This window comes from Poecilia formosa, unplaced genomic scaffold (genome assembly GCF_000485575.1).
Source record: "Poecilia formosa unplaced genomic scaffold, Poecilia_formosa-5.1.2 Scaffold339, whole genome shotgun sequence".
In the NCBI taxonomy this organism is placed as follows: Eukaryota; Metazoa; Chordata; class Actinopteri; order Cyprinodontiformes; family Poeciliidae; genus Poecilia; species Poecilia formosa.
This window is the reverse complement of record NW_006800278.1, coordinates 8,005-22,977: the sequence shown is the minus strand read 5'-3', so window position 1 is coordinate 22,977 and position 14,973 is coordinate 8,005. Positions and strand designations below refer to the sequence as shown.

General features: G+C 40.5%; 2 protein-coding genes across 4 annotated transcripts; one reads left to right on the top strand and one right to left on the bottom strand.

Moving 5' to 3' along the window:
* Positions 1 to 820: 820 nt before the first annotated feature.
* Positions 821 to 8,832, bottom strand: LOC103153053 (splicing factor U2AF 65 kDa subunit-like). The gene is made up of 11 exons (XM_007573833.2): positions 8,649 to 8,832; positions 7,196 to 7,349; positions 6,999 to 7,102; positions 6,750 to 6,901; positions 6,557 to 6,673; positions 5,484 to 5,622; positions 5,331 to 5,410; positions 3,140 to 3,262; positions 2,976 to 3,062; positions 1,744 to 1,986; positions 821 to 1,359 (listed from the first exon to the last, which is right to left on the bottom strand). Exons 1-11 carry the CDS (start codon positions 8,695 to 8,697, stop codon positions 1,228 to 1,230), a joined length of 1,380 nt encoding a protein of 459 aa, XP_007573895.1. The 5' UTR covers positions 8,698 to 8,832; the 3' UTR covers positions 821 to 1,227.
* A 459-nt stretch (positions 8,833 to 9,291) lies between these two features.
* Positions 9,292 to 14,973, top strand: dhrs7ca (dehydrogenase/reductase (SDR family) member 7Ca). Of its 3 annotated transcripts, none has more exons than XM_016661695.1 (8): positions 9,292 to 9,460; positions 10,850 to 10,921; positions 11,964 to 12,141; positions 12,218 to 12,330; positions 13,324 to 13,534; positions 13,609 to 13,701; positions 14,366 to 14,515; positions 14,588 to 14,973. In XM_016661695.1, the coding sequence occupies exons 2-8, from the start codon at positions 10,880 to 10,882 to the stop codon at positions 14,791 to 14,793; spliced, it is 993 nt and encodes a 330-aa protein (XP_016517181.1). In that variant the 5' UTR covers positions 9,292 to 9,460; positions 10,850 to 10,879; the 3' UTR covers positions 14,794 to 14,973. The 3 variants fall into 3 exon arrangements, with proteins under 3 accessions (XP_016517181.1, XP_007573894.1, XP_016517182.1); XM_016661696.1 differs by lacking the exon at positions 9,292 to 9,460 and adding an exon at positions 9,965 to 10,039; XM_007573832.2 differs by lacking the exon at positions 10,850 to 10,921.

The following is a 14,973-nucleotide window of genomic DNA, read 5'->3' as shown; positions in this document are numbered from 1 at the left end:
ATCATCATCATCATCATCACCATTATCACCATCATCATCATCATCACCATTATCACCACCATTATCATCATCATCATCATCATCATCATCACCATTATCACCATCATCATCATCATCACCATTATCACCACCATTATCACCATTATCACCATCATCATCATCACCATTATCACCATCATCATCATCATCACCATCATCATCACCATTATCACCATCATCATCATCACCATCATCATCATCACCATTATCACCATCATCATGATCATCATCATCATCACCATTATCACCACCATTATCATCATCATCACCATCATCATCATCACCATTATCACCATCATCATCATCACCATCATCACCACCATTATCATCATCATCACCATCATCATCATCATCACCATTATTACCATCATCATCACCATTATCACCATCATCATCACCATCATCATCATCACCATCATCACCACCATTATCATCATCATCACCATCATCATCATCATCACCATTATTACCATCATCATCACCATCATCATCATCACCATCATCATCATCACCATCATCATCATCACCATCATCACCACCATTATCATCATCATCACCATCATCATCATCATCATCACCATTATCATCATCATCATCATCATCACCATCATCATCATCAGGACTTTTCCAGGATCAAATTCCCAGAATTCTCATTTTTATCCAGATTCACATTATAAATACAAAAGTTCACAATTTTTTTTATGATATTTCTAGAATGGTCAGGATGGATGGATGGATGGATGGATGGATGGATGGATGGGTGGATGGTTGGATGGATGGATGGATGGATGGGTTGGTGGAAAAAAGGAAGGAAGAAAATTGGGAAGGGATGAAGGATGTGAGTAAAGAAATGAGAAATATTTGACACAATAAAGGAAAATTGGGAAGGAAATAGACAGCAGGACGGACAGAATGGAAAATGTCTTGAAAAATATAATTTCCAAACTTTTTCTGATTTTGTTTTCCAGACTTAAAACTTTCCTGTCTGTAATCCCAGATTGATCCAGATTCCCTGGAAACGCCACGCTGTGTTTAATCTGGATGAATTAATCTGAGGTCCTGGACTCTGTGGCGCTCCGGGTTTAGAGGTCGATGACACAGTGACGGTTTTCCAGCTTCCCTCCAGAGGAGGAACAGGAAGCGGGCCGACCGGCGGTCTGGTGGATCAGAACTCGTGTCGGTGGTGGATCAGAACTCGTGTCGGTGGTACATGTCCGGGTCGTAGTATTTGGTCACCACCACTCGGTTAGCAAACTTACGGCCGGTCAGGGCCTGCATGGCTTTCTGACAGTCTGCAGGAGAAACGTACTCTACAAAGATCTGGAGGAAAGGAGCAGAGGAACGGATCAGAACCGTTATGCAACTTCTTACCCTGTTCTGATACAAACCATGCAGTTGCTAAATACATGCTGGCAGTCATGTTTCCATCTAGTTGAAATTTTTGAGCAAACTTTTAAAATGTCACAAAAAGAAACTGATTAGGAAATCTGTTTTTCCATTAATCGTTTCTGAGGCGCTTCTTCAAAATGTGGATAAAAAACGCTGAGGGAAACATGGCTTGTGAGTTGAAGATGTAGAAGTTTTTCCACATTAACGCACAAGATGGCAGCAATGAGCCAAGTATCACTTCAGCTCAGGTGTGTCTGTAAAAGCTTAATCTTTTCTACATGCGAGTTCAACCGGTCCAAGAGTCTCAGAGCGAACCTTTCCACAGCCGGGGACTTCCACGCCGTCGACGGGCCGCGGGATCTCGATGGAGCGGACGCTGCCGTACTTGCAGCACTCCTCGCGGATGTCCTCCAGGATCTCCTCGTAGTCGTCGTCGTCCACCAGCTCCTCCGGCATCACCATGTTGAGAAGGCACAGCACCTCAGTGGGCAGGCCGGAGTTCTGCAGCCGCTGCAGCCCCGGCACCTGCAGCGTCACCGGCGTCTCGATGATGGAGGTCTGCAGACGGACAATGAGTTAACACAGAGCTTTTCAAAGTGAGAGGCGCGACCCAATGAGGGGCGCCAGAGCTCTTCAAGTGGGGCCTGACACAAGGAAAAAACATGAACGTTTAACCAAGTTTATGTAATTATTCATCCTTGTTTCTTTTATGATTTCTGTGTTTGCAGAACAGAACTCCATCATGAATTTTAATTATTTTGATAAGTTTATCTATGAAACTATTAAGGATCTTGAAATAGGACAGGAGATTATTTTTGACTAATGTCTTAAGAGTTCTTAACAATTCGGCTAAACTGCCATTAACCCATTTATTTATTTCATGGTATTTTTTAACATATTTTGAAATGTTAATGCTTGTAATATTCTCAGTGAAGTGACTGTGATGCCTGAGATTATTTTCAGTTTATGCTAACAGATACTTAGAGAAGTGACTAAGAACATTAGTCACTTCTCTAAGTATCTGTTAGCATAAACTGACTCTGCAAGTTTATGCTAACAGAGTCCTGAATTAAATTTTGAGGAATAACTTTTTATTTGTTGCATAACATGTAATTAATCATTTATTGAACAAATTAATTTGTAATTAATTTAAAATCTCATTTGCATGAAGTTTTAAATGTAAATAAAAATTTAAATTAAAATAAGTTTTAAAGGGGCCGGAGGATCAAACTGATTGTTTAAGATTGTTTGTGTTGTTGGCATAATCTTGTCTCTTTGTATTTATTTGATATTTTATCTATTCAACACATTTTTGGTACTTTAGAGCAAATTTATTGTTTTGCCTGTTCATCCTAGTTTGCTGTCAGCAACATCCCATTGCAAAAACCAAGTCCTGATGTAATTATTATTAATCTTAATGTTACACATAACAGAGACATAATGAACAGATTTGATCATTTAAAGTTGTCGCTCTCCCACTGTTGAAAACCCCTGACCTAATTCATATTTGGCTCATTTTAGAGTCATACATCGCATCTCAAACTCACAGGATTAGCGTTTTTGGCGCCCACGCTGGCCCTCTGGACGATGAGCTTTTTGTCGCCCAGCTGCATTCCGTTGAGCCCGGCGACCGCCTGAACAAAAACAAGCACAACTTCAACCGACACATCCAACCGCCTGCTGATGCAGTTGGATGCAGCAGAGCATTTACCTGGTCGGTGGCACTGATGTCGACGTATTCGCAGAAGGCGTAACCTTTGGACAGCGATGTGGCGCTGTCCTTCACCAGGTTGAAGGCTTTGAGCGGCCCGAACGACGTCAGCAGCTCCTTCACCTGCAAACAGCAGCCAGAGTCGCTCTAAGAGCAGAAACCCTTCTGAACGCAACGCTGCAACACAGCGTGGCTGCAACGCTGCAACACAGCGTGGCTGCAACACAGCTTGGCTGCAACGCTGCAACACAGCGTGGCTGCAACACAGCGTGGCTGCAACACAGCGTGGCTGCAACTTCATCCCTCATCACTGACATGCAAAAACATCCACCCTCTTGAACTGCAAGGTGCGGCATGCACAGTGCTCAGAGTGCATGGAGAGCATCTGTGAATGTCAATTTAAAGTCCTGATACAGTTTCTCAGTTGGATTCAGGTCAGGACTTTGACTAGGCCACTCTAACACATGAATATTCTTTGATCTAGACATCTAGAATTTATCTATTTCTTTTTAAAAAAACTAAAATCACCAAAAAAAATAGATCAGATTTTTTTCTACTCCACAATAAACTATACATCAACTTTTATTGAAACTTCCCAAAGAAGAAAATGTATCAATCCTCTTTTTGTTAATGTTTTAAGCTTTTCTTTGTTTTAAAATCTAAACACAGAAATAAAGTAACATTTCCTATAGCAGATATTCAAGTTATTTTTTCAAAAAAGGTTATTTAACATCTCTGGCTCTAAATGAGTTTTGTTCATTTGGACTCTTTGGTTTATAGAGGCTGCAGATTCCAGGTTTAGGCAAATAACATGTTAGTTTTCAGCCCTAAATAAGTGACCCTGGAATTTTATTTTGGATTATCAGAGTTCAGCTCCCTGAATCCAAATGCAAGCCACACTTTTCAGAAAAACACTGAATCCCTTCCTCTTCTCTGAGCACCAGACACTGTGTTTGTGTGAATACTTTCACAGTTAATGAGGCTAAAAACAGTGTCCAACGTAGCGTTTTATGCTAACTGGGTTTAAATGATTAAATGTTCTGTATTTACAGCACAACCAGGGTGATTATTGTAAAGATGCTACAAACCATCCAATCAAAGCTTACCTTTACAGAAACCCTTGTGCCCCCCACTGCTAATAATCACCACCTCGCCTTAATGAGCTGCTGTGTTTCCCCCCAGATAACCAGATCCTAAGCGCTCCAAAGGCATGATGGGAAACAGAGAGCCTGGCGGCTCACTGCGGATCCGAGTGTGGACCAGAGATTCTTACTTGCCTTGAGTTACATGTTGGCATGGCAGCAGTGGATGAGTACTACTGAACAAACTATGAGCGCAGACTTAACGACCTTACTGGCCCCTAGCTGGGGACAAAGTGGGGGGACAAAAATGAAAGAGCTGTGAGTATCAACACAGAGCAAGTGACTGAAATTATTCAGCAAATGAAGAGGAAAAAGAGAATAACAGACATCAGGCTGCATGAGCACAGAGTAGCAGCTACATCTGAACAACATCTGACTCAAAAGAAAAGTCCACTCAGTTTTCCTGCAGCTGGAGGCGTTTCTGGAGTCATTCAGGGAAGTTTCAGCGTTTCAACCAGGCATCCTCAGCAGATTGGAGATGAAAACTCATTTTACAGGACCTGGTCATGAAAGTCAGACCTGCTTCATACCCGACATCTGGACGAAAAACTCCCACAGACTGCAGACGCTTCACTTTGTAATATCGGATAAATATCTCTGACTGCAGATAAAACTGTCAGATTTCCGTTCCATCCAAAGGAGCAGACACAATGCTGCCCGAAACGCAAAAAAACACCAAACAACTGAAAAAATCCAGAAAGGCAAATTTAAAGTACCTGATACAAAGCTTGGCTTATATTTTATTAAGGTGGACTTTTTCTTTGAGAAGAAATGAATGATGTTTATAAATAATAAAGCTAAAATGTACTTACCTTTCCTAAGTCATTTTGCTTAACATTAGATTGTTATTAGGACTCTTTTACATCAAGAATGTAGATCATGTTGGAGCTACCACAGTCAGATTCCTACATTATGATCATTACTAAAGGTGCCATGTTTCTACAGGAAGCCTCAGCGGACATTAATGTCCAATTGAGAGCAACTAGAAGCTCAGCGTGAGAAAAGAGAGGAAAACAAGAGAAGCTGTGCAGACTGCCGTCAGTAGATACCTGGTCGTCGTTAAGGTAATTAGGAAGGCCTCCGATGAAAAGTTTATGAGGCGAGTCAGGAACGACTGTGGAGACGACGCCTACGCATCAGGAGGACAGGAGAGTTAGAGAGCGCCCAGCGGAGCGGGGCGGGTGCAGCGGAGAGGCGGACACCTGGGACATGGAAGGCCGGCTGCTCCGAGATTCCAGGTAACGGCCGATAGTCATGAGGCCGTCGGATCTTCAGCGACTGACCCTGGAAGATGATCCCGTCAAAGGCCATGGCCTGCGTCGTCTCGTCCACCGACCGGAACTACAGGAGAGAGACAGAGACAGAACAGAAACTGGCATCAGGACGTTTATGCTATTTAATAAATTATGTTAATAAATTATATTCACTACGTTCCAATGAGTCTTGTTTATCAGATTAAACAAGATTTTTAAGAAGGTATTAAACACAGTTTTTATTGAACCCATGTTTCTTAATTTGTTTTATTGGTCTCATGTAATATTCTGATTTTAAATTTTAGGATTTCATAAATCCTGAACTTAAAAAAAATGCAGAAGAATAATTCTTCAAAACTAAAAAAAGCTGTAACCACAGGAAGGAAAAGACAAAATACTGCAATTGGCAAAGAAAATCAAGTATAAAGTGATTCCAACTTGCTGAACAGAACTGAAGTCCTCCAGACCACTAGGGGGAGTCTGGAGTAGGTAATACTACCTAGTAAATACGCTGCTGCTCTACAATATTATAACACATGAAGAATAACACAGCTTTTACTTTCTTCCTCCATCTTTCTTCTAGACATCCCGTCTTTACTGAGGGTCTGCTCCCAGATGATTTGGTGGTTGACTCCCCCTAGTGGTCTGGAGGACTTCGTTTTGTGGAGCGAGTTTGCAGCATTTCATATTTGCTGTTTTTTTTGTTTTTGCTCTTTCCATTCTATATGTGCTTCCATTTGCTGTGGTTGCAGCGTTTTTCTGTTGCATTTGATTTTTGTGTGTTTTGTAGCTGCATTATTCATGCGTGTGCTGCATGTTTGCACCTGTTGTGTTTGCACCTGTTGTGTTTGCACCAAATACACTCTAAATGTTTATCACAAAGTCTTGCAGAAAGTAATATGAATTATTAATGAGGGAAGACTTTCTATGTGATATTTCTTAAAGAAAAATGAAAATCAGTAAAAACTATTGAAGGAAAATCAAAGGTTTACAAAAGAATGACTGGAATCTTTAAGGCTGACCTCCAGGAAAGCAAAGTTTTTGTCCTGATTGATCTGGACGGCCAGAACCGGGTTGCTGGGTGCCTGAGAGAGGCCTGCCAGACGCATCTGAGCGTTGAAGAACTCTGCCATCGACTCCTGCGCAGCAGAATCACAAAATGAGATGAAAAACGATGCAGGACTAAGGAACGGCGCAGCGTGGTGCAGCCTTCACCTCCGTCACACCAAACGGGATGTTCCCGACGTACAGCCGCCTGGCTTGTCTCGTCATCTGACTGCCGACGATGGGAACTTGCGCGGGCGCGACAGCCACTCCGGTGGTAGCAGCGGTAGCCAGCAGAGCTATGGTCGGGATCTGACCTGCCGCTGGGGGAGAGACGGCGTTGGACAGACGGGAGATGATGCAGCAGATGAAACAGACAATCAATCAGCAGAACGCTAAAAGAACTCAGGGTACGGTTACCTTGCATAGCTTTGTATTGCATCGGTGTGATGTGCTCAAAGCCCGGAGGAGGAACATCCCAGTATTTACATGTCTTTTTCTTTCTCGTTCTCCTTGGTGAGCGGCTAGATGGAGAGAATCACCATATAAAACGGTGTTGGTAACAGCTGGTGTCCCAGTATCGTTGTGTTTTCCTCTCGGTGAGGGACGAGCCTGACCTGTGCTTCTTGTGCTCCCTGGAGGAGCTGCGGCGGTCCCGGCTCTTCCGGTCCCGGCTGCGGCTCCCTCGGTCTTTGCTCCAGCTGCGATGCTTGTCGCCGCGGCCTGCAGACCCGCTGCGACTCCGCTTCCTGTGCCGCTCCCTCTCCCTCTCTGTGGACACAGAACCATCCTCCATTAAACACAACAAAACAGGGATCAGGGACCCTGAGCAGCTTTCTGACCAATCTTTAAAAACCCGACCTGCTGACAGCCGACACAATTATTCTATCTGAACAGTCGCAAAATATAGAGTTTGTCAGGATTAAACCAGAGGTGAGAGGTAACTAAGAACATTTACTTGAGTAGTATTTTTAGGACAAACATACTTTTAGTAGTTTTACCACACTGTACGTTTTACTTTTACTAGAGTAACATTATTTTGACGTATTCCTGCTTTTAAGTCAAATTTCTGACTACTAGACCCACTTTGAGAAACTTTGCTGAATAAAAACAGGCTTGAGTGAGACCTCTCATTTTTACACAAGCTTTGTTTTTTTACTGTAGATACAGTAAGATAAAGTAAATAATATATATACAGATTATAAGTACCTTACAATCCAATAGGTAATGTATTATTGTACGAATTAGTGTAATAAATTTGATGTTGAAATTTTTTTTATTTTGCCTGAATTTAATTTACAATAATTTTATTTTTTTTAGTCCTTAAAATACCAGAATCTCCAGCTAACCTAATATTTTAACATGGTTAAACATTAAATCAGATGTTATGATCTACTCAGTACTTAGGAAGACTTTTGACTTAATATTTACTCTTATTGGAGTAATTTCTTGGAAAACTACTTTTTACTGTTACTTGAGCACATTTATTTCTACTCTGACCAACTCTGGATAAAGTACATCCAGAAACCTGCTAATTAAATATTTATATGAATGAATAATTGCCATCATATGTGGATTTTAAAAATGAGCAAACAAACAATTGTTGTTTAATAAAAACTGTTACAGTTTGTTGTATAATCCTTCCATGCTGGTTAAAAAACCCTTTATAAATAATCAATAAAAAATAAAATAATGTGGCATTTATGCATATGAGTGGATGTGGACTTCCGACAGCTGCTGAAATGTAAAAAATTGTTATAGATAAATGTAATAATACATAATATTAAAGTAAGAGGATGCTGCTGCCTCTTTCCCCCCACAGGTGAACTGGTAAATGATGGATGCGGTCTGTGACATGAAGCCGAGCTGAGCCTCATCGCTGCCAGGACACGCAGTGAACCATCTGAGCCGCAGAAACATAAAGTTGTCGTCACGCCGGTTTATTCATTCATAAAAATCAGCGAGCTAACGGCACGCGCAGCCGTAACGGCGCTAGCTTGTGCCTTAAAAACCGGGACAGACAGAAAATGCCGACGGAAGAAATTTAAAAATATAAATAAATAAACTAACCTTGTCGGTTCTCGCTCAATTGTTTCTCAAACTCCTCGAAATCTGACATTATGTCGACAAAAAGCTGCTGCGGAGAGAAAATAGCGCTGCTCTGAGAAGACAGAGAGAAAATACAAACTGTCCGCTGCTGTATCAGTGCAGAGAAACCGAGGACTCCTCTGTGCGGAGATAAACAAGAGCAAAGTACATCCGGTCAGGACTTCAAAATAAAGGCTTCAAACCTTCTTATTTCTGGCAGGAAAAAAAGATGGCGCATTCCATTTGTTCTCTGAAGTTTGAAGCTGTTTGAAGTCGGAAAAAATACAAAAGTTCGCAATGGGAAATATTGTATATAAATTGCATCTCATTTACAGAGGCACACACAGGGTTGTACATCTATTTGTGAGGATATCCTTTAATGTTTCATATCTTAAAATACTTAAAAATACACTGCTATTATCATGTATTGCTAATGGTGGCTAGCTGGGTCTTTAAATTACATGTTGAAGGTTAAGAACTTTAATTAATTTGCAAACTAATTCGGTAACCGGTTTGGGTTGGGCCAGAGTTGGTAAAGTTGTAATAATCTGTCAAGACTCCAAGTGAGTAAATTCACTTTTGATTTTCAACACAATCCAATCGGCCTTCTGTGGGATCAGTCACTGCCAGTCAACAAGCCAGTCAGCTGTGCAGCTATTAAAAGAGCTCAAATCCCAAAGTATTGCAGTGGAAGGCTGGCCAGTTGTCGTGCTGGAGGAGCCGTGCTGAGGCGTGCAGCTCCAGCTCCTGAGGAGGCGAATCAGACCTGACTACCTGCAGTCCTCTGGGAAACGGTGAGTGGGAGCCCATAACTCCTAGATCACTCTCTCTCTTACTCGTAATTTAAACTCTTTAAATGTGCCTGCATTTTAGCTTAAATGTAAGGAATATAGAAAGACAAAGCAGAGCAGAAGATAAACTCCTTTCTTTCCTCCTCATAAAGCTGTTGAAGGATTCGGTGACGTTGAAAAGTTCAGCATCTATTTTAGTTCTGGTTTATATATAGAGAGCTTAACTTGGACAAACGACTGGAGCTCGGCAGCATAGCTCCAAATCAAAAGGTTATGTTCATGTTTCCAGCTGATGCTTCATGTTGCTTGTTGGTTTTATCATGTTAGATGAGAGAAATGTGGAACAACACTTCCAGGGTGAGATGGGCTCTGGGACTCCGGCCTGCCGCTGCGTCACCCTCCGATCCAGGAATAGTTTTCAGTCTTTGGTCATATTTGAACGGTTTACAGCCGTCCTGTGTGTCTGAGCACTTGTATTAATCATTTTATTTGTTTCACTGTGGCAGTATGTGCAAGAGCATTCACACCTCTCAAACACTGAAAAGACACAAGATCTTACCAAGTATCTTCGTCTAGCTCTTGGTACAAATATCTTACTTGATAAAACTAATTTATAAGTAAATTTTCAGCAAGAGCAGCTTGTTTTAAGTCAATAATTCCTTAATACTGATGAAAAGTTCTAGTTTCACTGGGGAAAAATGTCTTGTTTTGAGTGAAATAATCTGCCAGTGGAACTAAAACATTTTAATCAGCATTAAGGAATTATTGACTTAAAACAAGCTGTTATTTCTTGCTGAAAAGTTTCTTGAAAGTTAGTTTTGTCTCAGTTAAAGTTTTCTAAGAAATTAGCACTAAAAATAGATGAAACTATTTGGTAAGATTTTGTGTTTTTACAGTGAATTTTTCTGTTTGTTTTATTGTATTTTTGCAGATGTGATAATATCTGCAGCCATCAGCGTCTGCATTATCTAAAGAAATTCATATAATATTTGATAAAATATTTAATTTCTCTTTGGGATAAAGTATTTTTGGATTTGAATTCTTTTTAAAATGAAATTGTATACCTTATAAGGGCTTCATGATGCTGTTTGTTTATTATTTTTCTAAAAACAGCTGAAGCCTTCACTGAACAGCTGGAGCTTAAATGAAACACATGGACTAAAAGTCGTGTTTCACTTTTATTCCACTTAATAGCTCTGTGTTCTTGGTGTTTTTTTAAATCATAAAATTGCAAGAAAGTAAAATAAAGTCTGTGGTTGCAACATGACCAACATATGATTTATATCTACATGCTGTAGATGTTTTACATTTATACAAATATGTATTATTCTGTATACAGCCAGTATTTTCATTTTGATCGTGCTTAAAATGTGTTTTCTGTCTTTGTTTCAGAACCTTAAGAGCTCATAGTTACATAGAAAAATGATAGTAGAGGGTGAGATGAGTTCCAATATGTCAGAGACGGTGAGACGACTGGAATGAGAATCTACTCAGTAGAAACTAAATCGATTTTAACATCCATCTCATCCCATGTTTCTACTGAAATCAGAATCATCTTTCATTTAAAATTCGCTCACATGCTTACACATAATATAACAATTATTTACAATGACCTTTCATGACATAAAAAAGTACACTCACTTTTAGTTCTGGGGTTTTTCATACCTGTTTTCCTAAAATCTTAAGTTATTTAAAGCTGACCTGAAGAGCATAAAACCCAGCAGATATGGAGAACCACTGAACAGAGTGTAGTTACTTTATATTTTCTGCCATGACTGTATAATGTAAATAATGGTGGTTTGCAAACATTATTTGTTTTAATTCAATTTGTATTTTTGAATTAGTTTGAAATCTGCTACCTTTTGTCTTTCTGCTCAGTATTTAGCATACAAGCAGATATGAGATTAATTCCTCCTACACTTTCTGTAACATAAGCTAAGTGGGAGCTAGTTGATACTATATACATTTGTTGATTTGATTTTTAAAAAGTGCAGAGTAAAAAAAGAGTGTAAATATATGTAATTGAAAGTTTTTTTTAAAGTGAGCCTTTAAGTTTGTGGTCCAGTGTTGATTTCAGTGTTTAAGAAGAAGCATCTCTTTAATTTTAGCTAATTAGCTAAGCTAACTAGCTGGCAGTCGTCACGCTGACAGCTAGTTAACCCTTTAAAACACGTTCGGTTTTAAAGGGTTAAACAAATTGTTTCAGCAAATTCTGTAAAAGATAAAAATAAAAACTAATGAAATATGTTCATTTAAGTACATAAGTGTTTTGGTTTGAAATTGACGTTTATGTTAACTTTTCTCCTTGATGTCATTTATTTTATGCTAAGCTAAAAACAAGCAACACAGTTTAGCACAGGGATTGATGCAAGTTTGTTTGCATCGATAAGCATGTTGTCTGAAAATATTGGAAACATTTCTTCCATATTTTTGCTTGAGCATTTTCAGTGACTTGATCGTCAACATGGCTGCTGGATATCTAATGTAAAATGAAATAATTTTCCAGGACAGCCCTCCAGAGATGGACTCTACATGGACCACCACCATCCTGGTGGTTCCCTGCGTTGTGGTGCTAACCGCTGGATTTTTTTACCTCTATGGCGCCATTATCAGCCTGCTGTCTAAAACATCCGTACGCAATAAGGTGGTGGTAATAACGGATGCTTTATCTGGGCTGGGAAAAGGTAAGGCGGACATAAAACATCCCCGTCTTTGAAGGCTGGCTTCAATGTTCCAGCTTTTTCTGTTTCTTGTGCGAAGAGTGCGCAGGTGTTTTTCACAGAGGAGGAGCCAGGCTGATCCTCTGTGGGAAAAGCTGGGAGAAGCTGGAAGAACTGGCAGATGAACTGGAAAACGCTTCGGATCCTACAGTAGTAAGTACAATCAGCAAGAAACAAGAAAGGGAAAAATATGAGTGTAATACAGCGATTCTCAAACTGCAGATAGCTTCTGGACGGAAACCTACACAGAAAGTTATAAAATAAATTTTTAGAATACTTCTCATTTTTATTCACTATTCAATCATTTTTCTTTTACATTCATTTAGCATAATTTCTGCCTCATGACTTCTGATTTTAATCAGCCAGGGGGTCTTAGAGAGGTTTGCAGTCGTGTCCACTTTTTCTGGACAGCTTTTCCATTTGCGGTAAGCTAGCTTGATAAATGTGCATCTTCTTTCTAATCAAGATTGTTCGCATAAAATGTGCTAAAAGTAACTGTCAGTATTTACCCAGTAGTCTTTGAATGTTCAGGTGACAGTTTTCTTTGATTTTGTTGATTACTTTTATTTGTCCTTATGTTTTGCGTTGTTTGTTACATGTTGAATTTTATTATTACTGCATGTTTTGGGGACTACAGGTGGAAATTAGCCTTCGTAGCTATAACATGGAGCAGTATATTTCTCCTTCAGTTAATGTATGTCCATTTAAACATAACATTTTAAACACTTAACTTATGCAATATATATTTTTAATAATTATTGGTAAACAAATAACATTTCATGATAAATGATTATTAAAGATTTTCTTTTTCTTCTCGTTTTCCATTCAGCTTTCTAAGGCCCACAGCGCCCTCTGGTGGCCTCCCACAGTAATGCACATGAAGACGTCAGATTTTATCTGCTTTTATTGTTTTCAGGTTCTCTAATGTTTCTGAAGTTTGACATTCCTGCAGATATTATTGTGGCGGTAAAGTGTTGAGTCTGTGTGTCAGTGGACATTCAGTGAATACACAATAGACACTTAACTTCAAACTATTCATCTACAGAGAAACGGATGTAGAGGTATTTTTTCTGGACCTCAGAAAAAGCTGAATTGTGAATTTTTTAGCTCATGAAACTAAACGCCGAGTTGTGTCCTCAACCTCAGACTTTCCCACCAAAGCTCGTGCTGCTGGACTTTGGAGACATGGACAGCATGGCGGAAGCGGTGGCTGAGGTTCTGGACTGCTACGGCTGCTTGGACATCCTCATCTTCAACAGCAGCATGAAGGTCAAGGCTCCGGCGCAGAGTCTGTCTCTGGAGACGGACAAGCTCCTCATGGACAACAACTACTTTGGACCCATCACTTTGGCTAAAGGTAGCTGACTGGAACATGTTTAACTTGATTTTTGTTTCATTTCTGTGATGATGATGATGTGACGTGTGTTTCAGGTGTGCTGCCCTCCATGGTCTCCAGGAGGAGCGGTCACCTGCTGCTGGTCAACAGCATCCAGGGGAAAATCGCCGTGCCTTTCCGCACCGCGTGTGAGTTTGAAATAAATCAGTGTTACTTCATAAGGCAGTCAGAAAGATGAGCCAGCTGGGAAAAATATAAAGCTGCTTCTCACCGATTCCAACGTCATAATCAGTTCTGAAAATCAGGTTCAGCTCCTCATGAAGTTCCAGATTGTTTCCAACCTCACTGTGACAAATATCCTGATCAACAACGCTATTGTTAAAATTAGTCACAATTTTCAAGGTTTGGTGTAGAAAAAGCAACACCAACAGAACATGGTGCCGACTTGAAACACGGTGGTGGCAGCATCATGCTCTGGGGTCGGTTGTCAGTGTGGAAGATGACTGATTTTTCCTCACCATTACAGAGAGTATAAGAATGCATTAAATAAACTAAACAATGACTTACTTAGAGGACAGAGTCCAGAACAAAGCGGCGGTCCAACAGAACGTTGGCTTGACTTTCTGACTTTTCTCTTCTTATAGATTCACTCGTTTTTTCAGCTGAATAATAGAAGATAAATTCATATTAAAGGTGGAAATGTCAATTATTCAAAAGGCTTCAGTTTCAACAGAGACTTTTAAGAAACGGGTGTCGCGGGTCTGCATGGGAATCCAGTTATGTCCTAATTAAAGTTTCATGAAAACCTGCCAGTTTTGGTCGGAGGTTGTGATTCGAGGAGGTTTTTTCCAGACGCAGCTTCCAAACATGCAGTCCAGGCATTCTTTGACTGCCTGAGAGCCGAGGTGGAGGAGTTCGGCATCTCCGTCAGCACCATCAACCACACCTTCATCAGCTGCTCCGCGGCGGTGCCGGCGGCCTCGACGTCCCTGCTGTGGCCCCGTGAGTAAAATCAGAGGTTGAAACCAAACCATGTTTGGGGTTAGAGACTGAAGGTTTGTGTTGTGTCTGCAGTGCTGTTCACCAGGAAGCCAGGCGGCGTTTCTCCAGACGAGGTTGCCACTGAGATCGTCAGGACGCTGAACAACAAGAGGAAAGAAGTGCTAATCGCTCCCTCGCTTCCCAAGATGGCCATTTTTGCCAGATCGTTCTTCCCTAACGTTTTCTTCGCTGTGATGGCTGCAGGCGTGAAAAACTCTGCTGCCTCTGAGAACATGTGAAGATCAGTGACCTTTTAATGAAGGTTATCGATTAACGATTTATGGTTGAAAATGACCTGGAATTGTTTTACCACTCTGAGACGACCCGTCAACCCATAAACCCATCAACCTATAAACCCGTCAACCCATAAACCCGTCAACCCATAAACCCATCAACCTATAAACCCGTCAACCCATAAA

Bases quoted from the DNA above. Each gene is read 5' to 3' on its own strand.
- dhrs7ca (XM_016661695.1), top strand. From the start codon at position 10,880: ATGATAGTAGAGGGTGAGATGAGTTCCAATATGTCAGAGACG. The intron at 10,922-11,963 runs GTGAGACGACTG...ATAATTTTCCAG, and splicing joins GTTCCAATATGTCAGAGACG to GACAGCCCTCCAGAGATGGA. The intron at 12,331-13,323 runs GTAAGTACAATC...CCTCAACCTCAG, and splicing joins ACGCTTCGGATCCTACAGTA to ACTTTCCCACCAAAGCTCGT.
- LOC103153053 (XM_007573833.2), bottom strand. From the start codon at position 8,697: ATGTCAGATTTCGAGGAGTTTGAGAAACAATTGAGCGAGAACCGACAA. The intron at 5,411-5,483 runs GTGTCCGCCTCT...CCTGATGCGTAG, and splicing joins GCCGGCCTTCCATGTCCCAG to GCGTCGTCTCCACAGTCGTT. The intron at 1,360-1,743 runs GTTCGCTCTGAG...CCTTTCCTCCAG, and splicing joins AAGTCCCCGGCTGTGGAAAG to ATCTTTGTAGAGTACGTTTC.